General features: G+C 36.9%; 1 protein-coding gene across 1 annotated transcript; it reads left to right on the top strand.

Moving 5' to 3' along the window:
• The first annotated feature begins 854 nt into the window (after positions 1 to 854).
• KLHL23 (kelch like family member 23) lies at positions 855 to 14,751 on the top strand. The gene is given in 11 exon segments (XM_043997875.1): positions 855 to 884; positions 887 to 943; positions 946 to 1,013; positions 1,015 to 1,038; positions 1,040 to 1,730; positions 1,733 to 1,965; positions 1,968 to 2,069; position 2,153; positions 5,792 to 5,820; positions 5,822 to 5,945; positions 12,376 to 14,751. Coding segments are annotated over 11 exon segments (1,668 nt in total). The 5' UTR covers positions 855 to 856; the 3' UTR covers positions 12,687 to 14,751.
• Positions 14,752 to 16,673: the final 1,922 nt, after the last annotated feature.

Raw genomic sequence — 16,673 nt, 5'->3', positions numbered from 1 at the left:
AGGCGGGGCTGGGCTGCCTCCGTTTCCACTTCCAGAAAGGGAGCTGTAACTCCCCTGCCGAGGGTGGAGGGAGATGGCACCCGGATCGGGCTGGGCTGCCTCAGTTTCCACTATTAGAAGGGGAGTAGTAACTGCACAGCAGGGGGCCGGTGACGTAGCGGAGTAGCTCGCGAGAGCTCAGTGGGTGGTTTGTACGCACGTTTTCTTTCTTTCTTTTAAAGGCTGTAAACCCTCTCTCCCCACCCCCGCCCCCTTTCTTCTGAAGCTGCCTTTGACCGGCTTCTTCCCGGGGTGATCGCATTTTAAAAGGAATCTCGAAGCTGGTGGAAATGGCTGGAGGAACAAATGAGCCTCCGGGCTGAGTGCCCTCGTTGGTGGGAGCAGGGACCAATGCGGTTTCCTCCCTCCCCCAGGCTTCTCCGGGAGCGACCCCCTAAAGGGCCCCAGACCCTTACTAATATGATGCGTTTGGGCAGTGCCTTCTTTGTTGAGACAACTCTCTGGAAGAGGATTGGTGTGTATGTGTGTGTGACTTTTTTGGGGGGGAAAGTGGCCCAAAAGGGTTTTTCTTGGATGACCCTGGTGGCCGGTTTCACATCCTTTCATCCAAGTTCACATAGTACTGCTGAATGTGGTGCCTGTTTACAAATTGGCCACCATATTCCATTACAGAACGACACACATTTTGCATTTGTTCTGGGTACTGTTCGTTGTTTAAGAAATATTACTGTAATTCGTCGAGATGAGGCCTTTTGACTAGTCTGCCTAATCATTATGATGATTAGGATATGAAGCATTGATGATTTACGTTAATCTGCAGAATTTTAAATGAATATATTTAATATTTTTTGCAGCAATGGCACTTAAAGGGCAAGAAGATTATGTATTCTTTTCAAAGATCCTTCTCATCCTTTGGATTTCTTGGAAGCATTCAGAACATTCTACTTGATGGATTATTTACCGATATAACACTTCAGTGTCCTTCAGGTGGTATCTTCCATTGTCATAAAGCCTGTTTTAGCTGCCTGCAGCAATTATTTTTAAAGCAATGTTTACAGCTGACATGAAAGAAAAGTTTAAAAATAAAATAAAACTCCCTGGGATCCACCATGAAGTTCTAGAAGGTCTTATCAATTATGCATACACTTCACAAATCAGAATAACCCAAAGAAATGTTCAAAGCCTCCTTGAAGCAGCAGACTTACTGCAATTTTTTCCTGTAAAGAAAGCTTGTGAGCAATTTTTGGTAAGGCACCTTGATGTCGATAATTGCATAGGAATGCATTCTTTTGCAGAATTTCATGTGTGTCCAGAATTAGAAAAGGAATCCAGAAGGATGCTTTTATCAAGGTTCAAGGAAGTATGGCAACAAGAAGAATTTCTTGAAATCAGCAGTGAAAAATTATTCTTTATTTTGTCCAGAAAGAATTTAAGTGTTTGGAAAGAAGAAACTGTCATAGAACCAGTTATTAAATGGACAGCACATGATGTGGAAAAGCGAATTGAAGGCATTTATGATCTACTAAACTATGTAGAAATAGATATAGATCAAATGTACTTGAAGACTGCTTTGAGTCTTCAGAGAAGACACTTACTAACTGAAAACAAGTTAAGAGCCTTAATATATAATGCTCTAAGTCCTATGCATAAGGAGGTTTCCCAGAGGTCCACAGCTACTATGTATATAATAGGAGGCTATTATTGGCATCCTTTATCAGAGGTTCACATATGGATCCTTTAATAAATGTGTGGATTCAGGGAGCAGAAATACCAGATTATACCAGAGAAAGCTATGGTGTTACAAGTTTGGGACCCAATATTTATGTCACAGGTGGTTATAGGACAGATAACATAGAAGCCCTTGATTCTGTCTGGATCTATAATAGTGAAACTGATGAATGGACTGAAGGCTCCCCCATGCTCAATGCAAGATATTATCACTGTGCAGTTACCTTAAGTGGTTGTGGTCTATGCCCCTGGGGGGTTACAGAAAAGGTGCTCCAGCAGAAGAAGCAGAGTTCTATGATCCTTTAAAAAAGAAATGGATTCCTATTGCAAATATGATTAAGGTATGTACAGATTTTGTATATTATATGTTATGTGGCCTTTTAAACTTGAACCATCCTCCCCTCTTTTTTCAGTGAAAGTGCAGGGTCCAGAGTACTATCTCAAGTATCAAGTATTACTGAGTTTGGCATCATTCTGTTATCTAGAAATAACAGTGGAATAAACAAATAATGCAGCCATAGAGTGCCCCCAAATAATATTTTTTATGATTCCAATACTATATCTAGAAAAAACAAGCTACTATCTTACGACTTTTTTGAACCAGGAAAGCCATTACTGACATTTCTTAGCCATACTTTGCTTCCTAATAATTTTTAAATTGATGTTAAAGATAAGACAAATTTAGAAATACATGGTTTTATTTATTTTTAATATTTATTTTAACTTTTTTTCTTGCTGTTGAATGACTTTCTCTTTAAACTTTTCCCTTCTCTACTACTATACTAGATTAGTTTCTTTAAATGAAAATTGATGGTCTTTTTTTCTTTCTAACTGCATTATGGGCCTTTTTTTCTATTCTTCATCCAAATTATTATGTATCTTTTTTTTTACACCATTACATAGGCTAGTTATTTGAACTCCTACAGAGGATAACAAACATTTTATCAGTAGAACTTTTCTAATTTTTGTTTTGACATCTCATTTAGTGTAATCATTGTAAAGTCTTGAGGGCAAAAGCCATGCCCTATCTACAATGCCTGTATGCTTCTGGTATTCAGTTTTAGGAATGGGGGGGTGGGTAAATATTTCCTGCTGTATCAAAGGAAGTTTAATAAAACTTGATTTTTCTTTCCTTTTTTTATAAAAAAAAGATGATGTTTAATTTTTAAACTTGCTGCTATGATACTTTACCAGAACAGCTTTCAAATTGTATGGATACAATATAAGTATTTACAAATTTGCATATTTTATCTTAAGTGCTTCCCTTTCCACTGCTTTCTTGTTCTTTCTAAGGAGCTAAAGAGAGTGTGAAATCTGATCCAGTTATAGCCCATTACAGTCAGCCTAAGAGATTGGATTATGTCTGGAAATTTCTCTTCATTATAAAAGAATGAGGTTGACACAAATCTTTTTGATAAAGTGTTTTTTTTTTGGACAGAGATGCCCCCACGTTTAGCAACCAACACTCATTCAAATATATAAGTAAATTCCTTCTTAAAATATTTGTCATTCTCAATATGGCCTAGGAGTGCAGTAAGATTTTATATTTTTAATATGGGAGAATGTAAGTTGGTTACAAGTAAAAAGAGGGGGCAGGCTAAAATCTATTTCCTTTCTGGTGCCTAATAGGCTTTAGTTAGCCTTTTTCCCATCTCCTGTCATCTATAGAAGATGCAAGGGAATCTGAAATGTCATTTTGGGTAGATATTAGAAATCTGGAGCATTTTTCTGCTTTTTTGTGTTTCTTTGTAATTTCAAAATGTGATTTTATAACTTGGCATATATTTTTAGTAGGTTGTATGTTTTGGTCAGCTTTCTAGCTCATTTTAAAATTCACTTGATATTTTACTCACCATATAAGAAAATGCTTGAGATAATGTGTAGACATTGTGTAGGAACTCAGTGCCCTTTCCACAAATTCCCCAACAGCTGACTGATAACCTTCATTCCTTTTTATCCTAGATAAAATTGAAATACTTCGTGGATAGTTACACTTAAATCTGTTACTTAGTATTCATACTTTTGCCTCAGCCTAGCCCTGAGTTCACATGCTGTATTTTCTGCTTCTTTGCCCTACGTAGATGAAATATTTTCTTTAATTTGTTTTATTTTCTAATTCTTATATATCCTATTAGGAAGTTTTTCTACGAGGTGGCTAGGTAGCACATTGGGTAGAGCACTGGCCTTGGAGTCAGGAGGACCTGAGCTCAAATCCAGCCTCAGACACTTGACACTTACTAGCTGTGTGACCCTGGGCAAGTCACTTAACCCCAATTGCCTCACCCCCCCCCCCCAAAAAAAAAAAGTTTTTTTCTAGATAGTATATATGTCAAGAAGAGGAACTAAGAAATGTATCCTTAGCTATTATGGAAGCAAATGACTCCACTAAAACATTTTTGATTCTTTCATGAAGGTCCCTCCTTACAGGTTTTTCATTTCAAAATAGAAATTAATAGGTTAAACCAATATTCTACCTAAATTAAACTCATTTTATTCTCCCAAGCCATCTTTTTGTCCTCTTGATTTTCCCCATTTTTGTTTTGAATCCAAGAGTTATCTTTCCTTATAACCTTTATTCCCTCACTTCCCACACCTCAGTCATCATCCCTCCAATTCTAATTCCAAAGTTGTCTTTTTTTTGGGGGGGGGGTGAGGCAATTGGGTTTAAGTGACTTCCCCAGGGTCACACAGCTAGTATGTGTCCAGTGTCTGAGGCTGCACTGAACTCAGGTCCTCCTGAATCCAGGGCCAGTGCTCATCACTGCACCACCTAGCTGCCCCTAAAGTGTCTTTTTAAATAAAAATAGTAATTCACATTCACCCAGGCTTTAAGGTTTGTGGACTGGCTTCTCTCACAATAAGCCTGGGAAGTAGGGATTATGAATATCATCCCTATTTTACAAACACAAAAACTAAGGTTCCGAGAAGTAAAATCACTTGCTTTGGCCACACAGCAGTAGTAAGTGGGAGTAATCATGTCTTTCCTTTCTGTTGTTCCATCCCCTGTTCAAGTCTTCATTGCTTATCTCTTGGACTGCTGCAGTAGGCTAATTACGCTTTGTCTCTCTCCACTTCAATCCATCTTGGATATAATAGATAATAGCTGACTTAATGCTTACTATGTGCCATGCACTTGGCTAAGTACTTTACAATTATCTCATTTTATCCCTCACACATTGTTGGGAGGTGCAGGTATGGTTATTATCTCCATTTTACAGATGAGGAAACTGAGTCGACAGGTCAGTGACTGCCAAGGGTCACAGGAGCAAGTGTCTGAGCCAAACAGGCCTGGTGCTTTCCATCTGAATCATGTTGCTGCCTACCCTCTGATTAACTTTTCTAAAACCAGCACTGAACATGTCACCCCCACTGCTCAAACCTTCCTTCGAATCTGGCCCCAATCCACTTTTCTAGCATTTTTTCCATTTTTCCCTGTGCTCCATCTAAACAGTATCACCATTTCCCAATGCATCATGCTTTCCTACTTAGCCTCTTACTCACTCAGTTTTCCCCTGAAATTCCCTTACCATACCTCTCATTGTAAAAATACTGTCCATTTTTTAAGCCATAACTCAAAGCCTGCGTCCTGCATGAAGTTTTAGCTGATTCCCTGGGTCTGGGATTTAACTGTTTCTTGTGTCTTGGTTTCTTTTGGCAGTCTAGTGTAAACCTATGCAGACTTCTCAGAATAATGTTTTTAAATGCATAAAATATAATAAATAGCATTAAAGGGAAACACAAAAAGATAGGGTTGTTTTTTTTTTAAGTTCATGGGCTCCAGATTAAGAACTTCTGTTCCACCTGAAAGTGATTTCTCACACCTTTGAACTTCTAGGAATATTCACCTTTTTAACCTATCTTACGGCATTTATTACAGTTGCCTTATGTTATTTGTCTTCTTGCTAACCTTACTACTAGGTTGTAAGTTTCTTGAAGACAGAGACCCAATCTTATTTTATACTGTAGCCTCACCAGGACTTAGCCTTGTATCTTATATGTAGTAGGTGTTAGATCAATTTGATGAATGGTCAGATATGAAGATATGATTTTAATTAACATACAGGTGTGGGGAATGCTACTGCCTGTGTCTTAACGGGAAATCATCTATGTCATTGGAGGCCACTGTGGTTACAGGGGAAGCTGCACTTATGATAAAGTCCAGAGTTACAACTCAGACATCAATGAATGGAGTCTGGTCACCTCTAGTCCACATCCAGGTAAATATAAACACTAGTCTAACTGTGCTCTCCACCATAATATATGCCCTGTGTAACAATGGATTAGTATAATAATAAATTAAGACTCATGTAAAATTAAAAATGTTTCGGGGCAGCTAGATGGCGCAGTGGATAGAGCACCGGCCTGCGAGGTCAGAGTACCTAGAGTTCAATCTCGGCCCTCAGACCACTTCACACTTATAGCTGTGTGACCTGGGCAAGTCACTTAACCCAATCGCCTCCACTAAAAAAACAAATTAAAAATGTTTCTTTGTTATGTGTCGATTTATATTGTAACTGGTACCATGGCTTATATTTTTTTAATTGGGACCTGTGATTCACTTGCTACTAGACCTTCCTCCCACCCCAAATGGATTGACATCTGTTCTACAACTCCCAGTCTTAGAGTAGCCTGGGGCACTGGAATTAAAGTGACTTGCAGAGGGTCATATGGTAATAGGTTTCAGAGGTGGATTTTGAATCAGGTCTTTTTTTTTTTTTTTTTTTATTTTTTTGTGAGGTAATGGAGTTAAGTAACTTGCCCACTGGGTCACACAGCTAGTAAGTGTCAAGTGTCTGAAGGCTGGATTTGAACTCAGTATCTGCCCCTAATCCCAGGGCTGGCTGCTTTTCTCTCACTGCGCCACCAGCTGCCCCTGAATCAGTTCTTTTTAACTCTGAGATAGGCTCTCTCCTATTCATTATGCACTGTTGCCTCAGATACCTTGCTTTACACATCTGAAGGTTTGAAGTAAATGTTACAATTGACTTGAGTGGAATTCAGGGGAATAAAGCATTCATTCAAACTAGATAGAATCTAAATTACTTGAACCAAATACTCTCAGTTATATTTTTTAAATTGGCTTCTTGTTCAGGCATGTCACCTTTTCATGACCCTGTGATGAAAATAATGGGATTTAGCAAGATACTCAAAGACCCACCTGGAGATTAATCTAAACTGATTGAATCAAGTGAGAGTGATTGACTGCTGATTTAGCCTACTTCAATTAACTCTGGATTGTAATCACACCTGGCTACGCCCTTAGAAGGTATTGTTCTCAGAAACTAGACTGTGAACTCAACTTGAGAACACCTTCAAAAGCCACTGGAATTTGGAGGACAGCAACCAATCACCCTGAAGCAGTCTGTAAGGACCCGCCTCTGTTCCAAACCTATAAAAATCAGCTTGCTGGGGTGTTCCTGATTAAAGCAGGCTCTTGGAGGAGGACTTCAGGAAGAACCCAACCAGGCTGGGAACTCTAGGCTAGACTGGTGCTGACGCTTCTGATTTAGGCGACCCACAATTTAAGATTTCTAAACATCACAACCCCACTAAATCATACTGGTCTGTGAGGTTTGCTTGGCAGAGATACAGGAGTGGTTTGCAGTTTCCTTCTCCAGTAGATTAGGGCAAACAGAGGTTAAGTGACTTGCCCAGCATCACATAGCTACTAGTACGTGAGTTCACATTTGAACTCATGTCTTCCTGACTCCAGGCTTACACTTTATCCACTGAGCCATCTAACTTCCCCCTTTTAAATGGTTTATACTACCACAAAATGTACATATTCTACTTCCCTGTGACTAAGACACATCTAATAACTTTGCTTTTTCTTTGTTCTTAAGTTCTTTTTTGTTATCTATGTTTTGTTCTCATTTCTTCAAATCATATGCTTCTAAAACCTGATTTTTATTAGCAACATTCAAAAGAAGCAGACTTATTTGTTTAACTCTTTTGTTTAACATACAAGGAGAGGTCACAACTTCATTTTGCGAATGTAAGCTCTCTGAATAAAACTGTCTACCTGAATTTGTTAATGACATTTAGTGGTCAGCAGATATTTACTGTAACTATTACTCGGCAGCGTTGCATAAGATTGCTGTTACGTACTTTGCTGACATAAGAACATAATTCTCTGCTGTGAGGACCATGGTCTGCCCCTCCATGCTCACATTCTTTTTCCATATAAAAATTTTTTTATTTATTTAAGTTTTCACACCTTTTGTTCTAGATAATGATTTCCAATTTCAAATTTTTTCTCCTTCCCTCCCCGCCCTGTTCCCCCATTCCCGCTAGACAGCAAGGATAACTCTGATATATACGCATTAACTCATATTTCTGCATTAGTCATGTTATACAAGAAGAAATCAGAGCAAGAAGGAAAAACCTCAAAAAAGAAAAACAACAGCACCAAAACCAAAAGGAAAGTATGGTCGGTCCCAATCAGCGTCACATATTCTACAGTTTCTTTTTTTTTTTTCTGGATTTGGAGAGCCTTTTCCATCATGAGTACTTTGGAATTCTTTCTGTACCATTGGATTGGTGAGAAGAATCTAGTCTATCACCGTTGATCAAACACACAGTATTGATGATCTGTGTATAATGTTCTCCTGGTTATGCTCATCTCACTCATCATCAACCCATGCAAAGATCCTCAGGTTTCTCTGAACTCCTCCTGCTATCATTTCTTACAGCATAATAATATTCCATTACATGTCATATACCACAACTTGTGGGTCCTTTTCCCTTTTCCATGATCTCTTTGGGAAAAAGACCCAAAAGTGGTATTGCTGGATCAAAGGGTATCATGCTCACTTTTGTCCTTTAACTCTGGTACCTTTTGAGCTTCTCAGGAGAAATGACAAACTAAATCATGATGACAATTGTACCATAGGTTTAATTTTTCTGTATAGAAGAGCCATGTCACTTGGTGTTGCTTTTAGACCATTTCTCATTTGGCAACAGGTTTCGCTATGGAAATAGAAAGGGTAATTGAAATTCACAAACTTGTACCAGCTATGGTTATAACAGATTAATACCTTTCTGCTGATCTGCTTACAAATTATGTTCCAAGTGCCATTATTTATTATTTTATTTTCTGGGGAAAAAACGTTTTTTATTTGGGTCCCCATGTCCCCCACCTCATATTATAGAAAATACACAGGGGCCAGAGTAAATTCTACTTTTAATCTTTTGTGTATATATAGTGAATTCACAAAATTCTACTTTCTTCCCCCTTGATTCAAGGCAGAAAAATATACTCATCATGATTATCCCCAACTATACAAATGCTAGTATTGGTTATAAATGTTGATATAGAAAAAGAAAATTATTATAAAATATTACTGCTAGGCACATTTAATATTACTATTAGACACATTTTGCCTCCAAAGGAATAATAGTAACCTATGTTGATGTTGTATTTCACCACAAGGCTTCTATATATATTGTCTTGGCAGCTAGGTAATATGGTAGATAGAATACTGTGCTTGGAGGCAGCCTCAGACACATATAGCTTTGTAACCCTGGGCAAGTCACTTTAACTACTGTCAGCCTCAGTTTCCTCATCTGTAAATGGGATGATATTAGCACCTAGCTCCCAGGGTTGTTATTGGATAAAATGAAATAATACTTATAAAGTGTTTGGCAAATCTTAAAGTGCTATATGTAAGTGGTAGCTATTGTTATCACCATCTAATTTGAACTTCACAACAACCTCTTGAGGTATACAGTGTAAGTATTATCATCCCTATTTTATAAATAAAACTGAGGCATATAGGGATTAAATGACTTGTACAGAGTCACACAGCTAGTAAGTAAAGAGAATAGGATTCTGATTCTTGCTTTACTATATCAAATCATTGAAATTGTCTTGGGAACCCTAGCTACCCATTTGCCAGGCAACATTGGCAGCATACAATTTCAAGAACCGGTGATAAAATGGAAGCAAAAGATATATCAATAGTCAAGAGTTAGACTTAGTCTAATACCTTAACCTTCTTAAGGGAGGCATGGCACTGTCAGCTATACTTCTTTTTAACCACCATTCCTCAGTGGCCTTTTTGACGCAGTTGGCTCCTTGCACCCCACATATTGATGGATTAGGTATTAGCTCTGGTCAGCTCATCTTAGAAACTCAGCTTCATAATTTAAGCAAAAAAGACCAGTTAGGGGCAGCTAGGTGGGGAAGTGGATAGAGCACTGGCCCTAGATTCAGGAGGACCTGAGTTCAAATCCGGCCTCAGACCCTTGACACTTACTAGCTGTGTGACCCTGGGCAAGTCACTTAACCCCAATTGCCTCACCCCCCCCAAAAAAGACTAAAGGAATACAACTTAATATAACAATGAAATATAAACTATATTCACATTTTTAAAAAGAAGGAATATATACAGCTCATTTACTCTGTCCCTTAGGATCCCTTTTCCATTGGTTATTTTATATAGTTGTCATTTCAGATACTGTTTTAGTTTTGCTTTCTTTACTTAGAATTATTTCATGTCTTTTCATATTCCTTATGACAGTAATATTATTATACTGACATATCATAATATTTTTTGCTATTTCACAAACGTTGGATAAGCTTTATAATCATTAGGTAAGTCACAACAATCTCTCTGGCCCTGAGCCTTCTCTGTAAAATTAGGGCATTGGGCCAATTTTTAACTTTCCATTTTAAAATTCTATGAATTCTATGAATATACTAGTTCATTGTATGTTTAGCACTAGCAGACATTTTCGTGATCTTACCTTTCTTTGTTTCATGAATTCCGTACCATTTTTTTTCCTACTGGTACAGCACTTATCACATATTGCCTTAGTTTGTGGTTGTTTTTGTATATGCCTTTTTAGATATATCTCTAATTATAAACTATTAAAGGATAGGAGAGCTTCTTATTCATCTTTATACACTACACAGTGCCTGTTATACTGCCTTTAAATAGTAGACACCTAGATAATTTGTTGAATTTGTTGAATGTATAAAAGAAAAGTCCTTTTTTGGGCCACACTTGTTACTTCTTCCATGTAGGGAACTACAAGTGTGAAAACCCTCTTCCCCAATGGAGATCTGCAACTTAGAATCTTAGAGGGTTGCCTGGGATGTTGAGAGGCTAAGTGACTTGCTTATATCCGCTCAGCTATTAGATGTCTGAGGTAGGATGGATCTTCAACTAGGTCTTTCTGATTTGCAGGTCCTTTTTATACAATATCATGCTCTATGAAAATTTAGATATTCCAATTTAAAATATTTTATTTCCCTTGAAAATTTCTAGTTTATAAGAAATAAATAGAAATATGAAGCAGTTAAAATTGATTTTATGTTTCCTTTTCTTCTGTTATTACTTTGTTTCACCTTTAGTTTTTAAAACTCAAAGAAATTCATGTTATTTTAAAAAGTAAAGACCATAGAAGGAGTGGACTCTGGCATCTCTGTCATTGACTTTATTGTGGTTTGTGGTGGTGGTGGTGGATAGAGAACAAGAGTCCTTAAATTGGGTGCAAAGTCTCCATTTATTTGCATCTTTGTTTCTTGTGTTTCTAACATAACTCTCCTGCTTCCAAATCTTTGTGAGTTTAGAGCCTTCCTTCATATCTGGTTAGAGTCTGTGGATTGAAGTGAAAGAATATTATGGATATGTTAATGTTTGTCCAGAGAATAGAATAAGACCTTTAAAGTGTATTGCTTGTTGGGGAGAAAGCATGATACAGTAGAAAGAGCATTGGATATGGGATCAGAGATCTGGACTCTAATCCTGGCACTGCCACTTATACTACCTTTGTGACCTTGGGCAAATCACAGTTAACTTTGATGGTCCTTAGTCTCCTCATTGGTAAAATGAGAGTGTTAGACTAGATGACCCTCTAAAGCCCCTTCCAACCTTAATCTGTGATTCTGTGATCCCTATTGCCACCCAGATGATTCTGTGATCCTATTACCACACAGATGAGCTACTGCTATTCTGTCTTCCAGGTTAATATTATTAGTTATTGGAAATTATCAACAGAGGTCATCTAGCCCACATCTGCCTTACGAAAAGGCAGTGCGTATAATGTATCCTAAAAATGAGTGCCAAGTCAAAATATGACTATGGGGAAGTTCAGTGAAGAGGGTTCTGTGAATATAGATTCTCTTTTTTACTCTGAAGATTCAGTTTAGGTGTAATATTTGTGGACCATGGAAGCAGCTCTTGGAGAAGTGGGATGGAGGCGCAAGCCCATAGCACTGTCAGGTGCCATATTTTGGAACAGGTTTCAGCCATATTTTGAAGCAGTATATACTAGTCTAAATGGCACAGTAGATAGAGTGCTGGGCCTGGAGGTAGGAGGACTCTTCTTCCTGAGTTCAAATGAAGCCTCAGACAGTTACTTACCTGTGTGACTCTGGGCAAGTCATTTAACCCTGTTTGCCTCAGTAAAATGAGCTGGAGAAAGAAATGCAAAGCATTTCAGTATCTTTGCAGAGAAAATCCTTAAAGGGGTCAGGAAGAGTCAGAATGACTGAAACAATTCATCAATAACAAAATATACTAGTCTGACGTGTATGCTAATTAAAAATATATGTATAGTTATCATTCATCAGTCTGCTGTAACTTTATGCATTTTGTCTATAATTTTAAATTTCTTTTTCTTTTTTTTTTCTTTTCAAAGAATATGGATTGTGTTCAATTCCATTAGAAAATAAGCTATATCTTGTTGGTGGACAAACCACAATTGCAGAATGCTATGACCCTGAACAAAATGAATGGACAGAAATAGCTCCTATGATGGAAAGGAGAATGGAGTGTGGTGCTGTCATCATGAATGGATGTATCTATGTAACTGGTGGATATTCCTACTCAAAAGGAACATATCTTCAGAGCATTGAGAAATATGATCCTGAACTTAATAAATGGGAAATAGTGGGTAATCTTCCTAGTGCCATGCGTTCACATGGTTGTGTTTCTGTGTACAATGTATAAATGGAATCTTATGAAAACCACTAAGTAATCAAAACAATTCACACCTAGCAGAGTACCAATAAAGAATCTTATTTGGTATCAAAATATTATTTGGACACTGGAGATTATCCACTACACCCCCATGTTTTCTAAAAACTGCATTATTTTTAATATTTACTTGGACAGCTACATAATAAAGGTAGAAAATTAAAGACATTTGAAGTCATGCATTTCCTTATCACAGGATCGATACTGGTAAGACACCAGAACCTTACTGTGAAATTGATACTCAGTTTCTGCCCTTAGTGTCATGGGCAGTGCACATTAAAGTACAATCTAACAGGTGATTGAAGTGGATAGAGGAAATCTTTTCTACCTCTATACAATTTTTCAATATTTTTTGAAACTTTTTTCAGCTCAAAGTACTGTGGAATGTAACATGAAACTAGACACAATCGTCTTGTCTAGTTTTCTTTTTCTCATGCAGTTTGTATAATCTTTTCAAGTGACTTGATAGCTATTATTTTAGATTTACTGAGTATTATTAACAATGTTATATAAAACAGTCACTGCCTAAGAGTTTACAACCTAATACTGAAAGGATGGCAAAACTGAAAAATGAGAAAATATAATTGCTTAGAAGACTTTGTATTAAGTATCAAAAGTTTGTTTTTTTTTTTAACAAATGTGAACTTTTATGCAAACAAGGTTACAGTTTAGCTTTCCATAGTTGACGCATGTGAAAAAATACTAAGTCTCATACCTTTATATAGAATGCATTTTAGATCTGGAAGGAACCCTGATGTTCTTAACCCAGCCAGTTAATTTTTTCTTTCAAACAGATAATGAGAAAGACTGTATTAAGTTTGTTTAAATTTTAAACATTAAGGTAAAAAAGGCTTAAAATGCTTGAATTCTTTTCTGTTTTGAAAATAAATTACCATATCCAAAGTAAAAAAAAAACACCTCTGAAATAAGAGGAATTGTGTTGAAGCCCAGTCTGAATTAGTAAAAAGTATTACTAATAGAATAGGATGGAATGTTAGAACTGGAAAGGATCTTAGAGATCATCTAGTCCAACAAAGCAGAAAATGGAAAAGAAATAGAGAAACATTGAAAAACTCTAGACTTACATCGACCTTGTCTAGGGATATATTTTTTAAAATAGATGTGAATTTCTAATTGCTTTCTGCATGCTATCATTATTTAAATTTTTTCTAGAGTTCTTCAAGATCTTGTTTAAGTCATCCTGCCTCTTCTGTACAGACTTTCTTGATTATCCTAGCTCTCAGTGATCGTTTCTTCTTTAAACTCCTGTAGTATTCTTTGTTGGTACTTGAGGTTAACAATTCTTGTAGAGTATTAAAATTCCTTTTTCTAATGCTAAGATATTCCAGACTCCCACATTATAGTACTTTGATTACTATCCATTGATTGAGAAAATATATAATCAAAAAAGACTTTTTTGCATTCATTAATATTGGAAAATGTATTTCTGTTTTATTAATCATAACAGCATCTACATACATTTTAAAGTAGTATTGTGTACATATATGAGACATTTATTTATTCAGGCATGTTTTCTTTTTTTATGGATTAACAGAACTCTTGCAGCAATTCCCCTACAGTTGACAGGTTTGGATCCACTTGTCTGGACTACTCATCTAGCACTGATTTGTAGTAACAAATCCAGTGCTGGTTTGTATTATTATTTAGAGGACTAGACTAGATGATCTTCTGAGGCCCCTTCTATATCTAAATCTATGATCCTATTGTCTTTTAATGTATTTATCCTGTGTCCCTGACAGATTTTAAGCATGTTCATAGCAGTGACATTGTCTTATACCTCTTTCCCCCCAGTGCCTATCAACTGTTCCCTGCACTAGTAGGTATTAAATAAATGAATGTTTGTCAGTGACATCAATTGTTTGTAAATTTAAAAAAACCTGTTTGAAGTGTTTGAAGATGCTTGAAGTTTGTGCTACTAAGTACTTTTTAACAGTTTGTTTTTTTCTTTTAAAATACTATTTATGTTTTTAATTTGCACTCTGAAGAAAGGATTAAATAAAGGCAAATTTCAGCTGTTTGCATTATCATTAATTCCAAATTAGTAACTTGAATTACTTAAGGTTTAACTAAAACCGGTGAGGTATCTGACTTATAACAATGATTCTATTTATTTTAAAAAATATTAAAATGGTAAAACTGAAGCATCTATAATCCTTGTAAACTCTGAGTATCCTTATCTTAACTCATTCCCACTGATGAGTTTAGTCTTCAGAACTTGGTTAGCTACTATTTTCCCTTGATGGATACCATGTGTGAGATGAGGAGGGATTTTTGGCTAATGGCTGTTGTTTTGAGCCCCCACTAGGGAGTATCCTCCTAAGATTTTTTTTTTTTTTTGCGGGGCAATGGGGGTTAAGTGACTTGCCCAGGGTCACACAGCTAGTAAGTGTCAAGTGTCTGAGGCTAGATTTGAACTCAGGTCCTCCTGAATCCAGGGCTGGTGCTCTACCCACTGCGCCACCTAGGGATCCTGGTAGCATAGTTAAATGGTCCAAACTTCAAAGAAATGATTAAGTGGAAGAATAAGCATCTGAAATATCAGGGAGCAAGGAACAAGCCTTCAGGTTCCGTAAGTCAGTAAGTATGAGAGAGGTGTCCTCAGCAAAACCCGATTTTCAGTTTATCTGAGCTGGTGTAGTTTTTTTTTTTAATTAATAAAGTATTTTATTTTTTTCCATTACATATAAAGATAGTTCTCAACTTTTGTTTATACAAGCTTTACAATTTCAGATTTTTCTCCCTCCCCTCCCTCCCCCGTCCCCTAGACAGCAGGTAATCTGATATAGATTATATATATATATACATAATAACATTAATCCTATTTCTGCATTAATCATGTTATAAGAGAAAAAATCAGAGCAATGATGAAAAACCTCAAAATAGAAAAAAACAACAGCATCAAAAACAAAAGAAATAGTATGGTTCATTCAGCATCCATACTCCGCAGTTTTGTTTTCTTTTTTTTTCATGGATTTGGAGATCCTCTTCTATCACGAGTTCCCTGAAACTCTTCTGTACCATTGCATTGGTGAGAAGAATCTAGTCCATCACAGTAGATCAATACTCAATGTTGATGATACTGTGTACAATGTTCTTCTGGTTCTGCTCATCTCACTCATCATCAGCCCACTCAAGACCCTCCAGGTTTCTCTGAACTCCTCCTGCTCATCATTTCTTACAGCACAATAGTATTCCATTGTATTCATATACCACAACTTGTCCAGCCATTCCCCAATTGATGGGCACCCCCTCAACTTCCAATTCCTTGCTACCACATAAAGAGCAGCTATAAATATTTTTGTACGTGTGGGTCCCTTTCCCCTTTCCATGATTTCTTTGGGAAAAAGACCCAAAAGTGGTATTGCTGGGTCAAAGGGTATGGACAGCTTTATCGCCCTTTGGGCATAATTCCAAATTGCTCTCCAGAATGGTTGGAGTTGTAGTTTTTTTTTAAGAGGGAACAAGAGATCAATGAAAATTTGCTTATAATGGGAGATGGGGCAGAGCCAGAATCCAAAGGGTACTATGGAGGATACCAGAAAAGAAGGAAAGGGAATGACTTTAGTGGTAAGGATTAGGATAGATCAGGATAAGAGGGTTAGCGAGGGAAAGAATTTATGCCTTGAACAGGGGTAGTTTGGGATATTACACATAGATTAGATTTAAAACCTGAGGAACTAGCCATAAGGCAAACAGGAGACAGAGAAAAATATCTACTTAAGAACTTAAGTTTGGGGGAAATTAAATACTAGTATGTCTTTGAGTAAAATAAGTGCCATAGAAATTGGAGTTTTGATAGCACCATGCTATTCTCAACATATGGTTCGATTTTACTTTAGTTTTAAATAATAAAAACTTACCAAGGACAAATTTTAGAATGTGGATGTGTAAAGGTTAGCTTGATACCTTAACTAGGTGAGAAATGGTCTCAATCAGTAA

The sequence above is a fragment of the Dromiciops gliroides genome, chromosome 3, assembly GCF_019393635.1.
Source record: "Dromiciops gliroides isolate mDroGli1 chromosome 3, mDroGli1.pri, whole genome shotgun sequence".
Classification (NCBI taxonomy): domain Eukaryota; kingdom Metazoa; phylum Chordata; class Mammalia; order Microbiotheria; family Microbiotheriidae; genus Dromiciops; species Dromiciops gliroides.
This window is presented reverse-complemented; position numbering and strand designations above follow the sequence as displayed.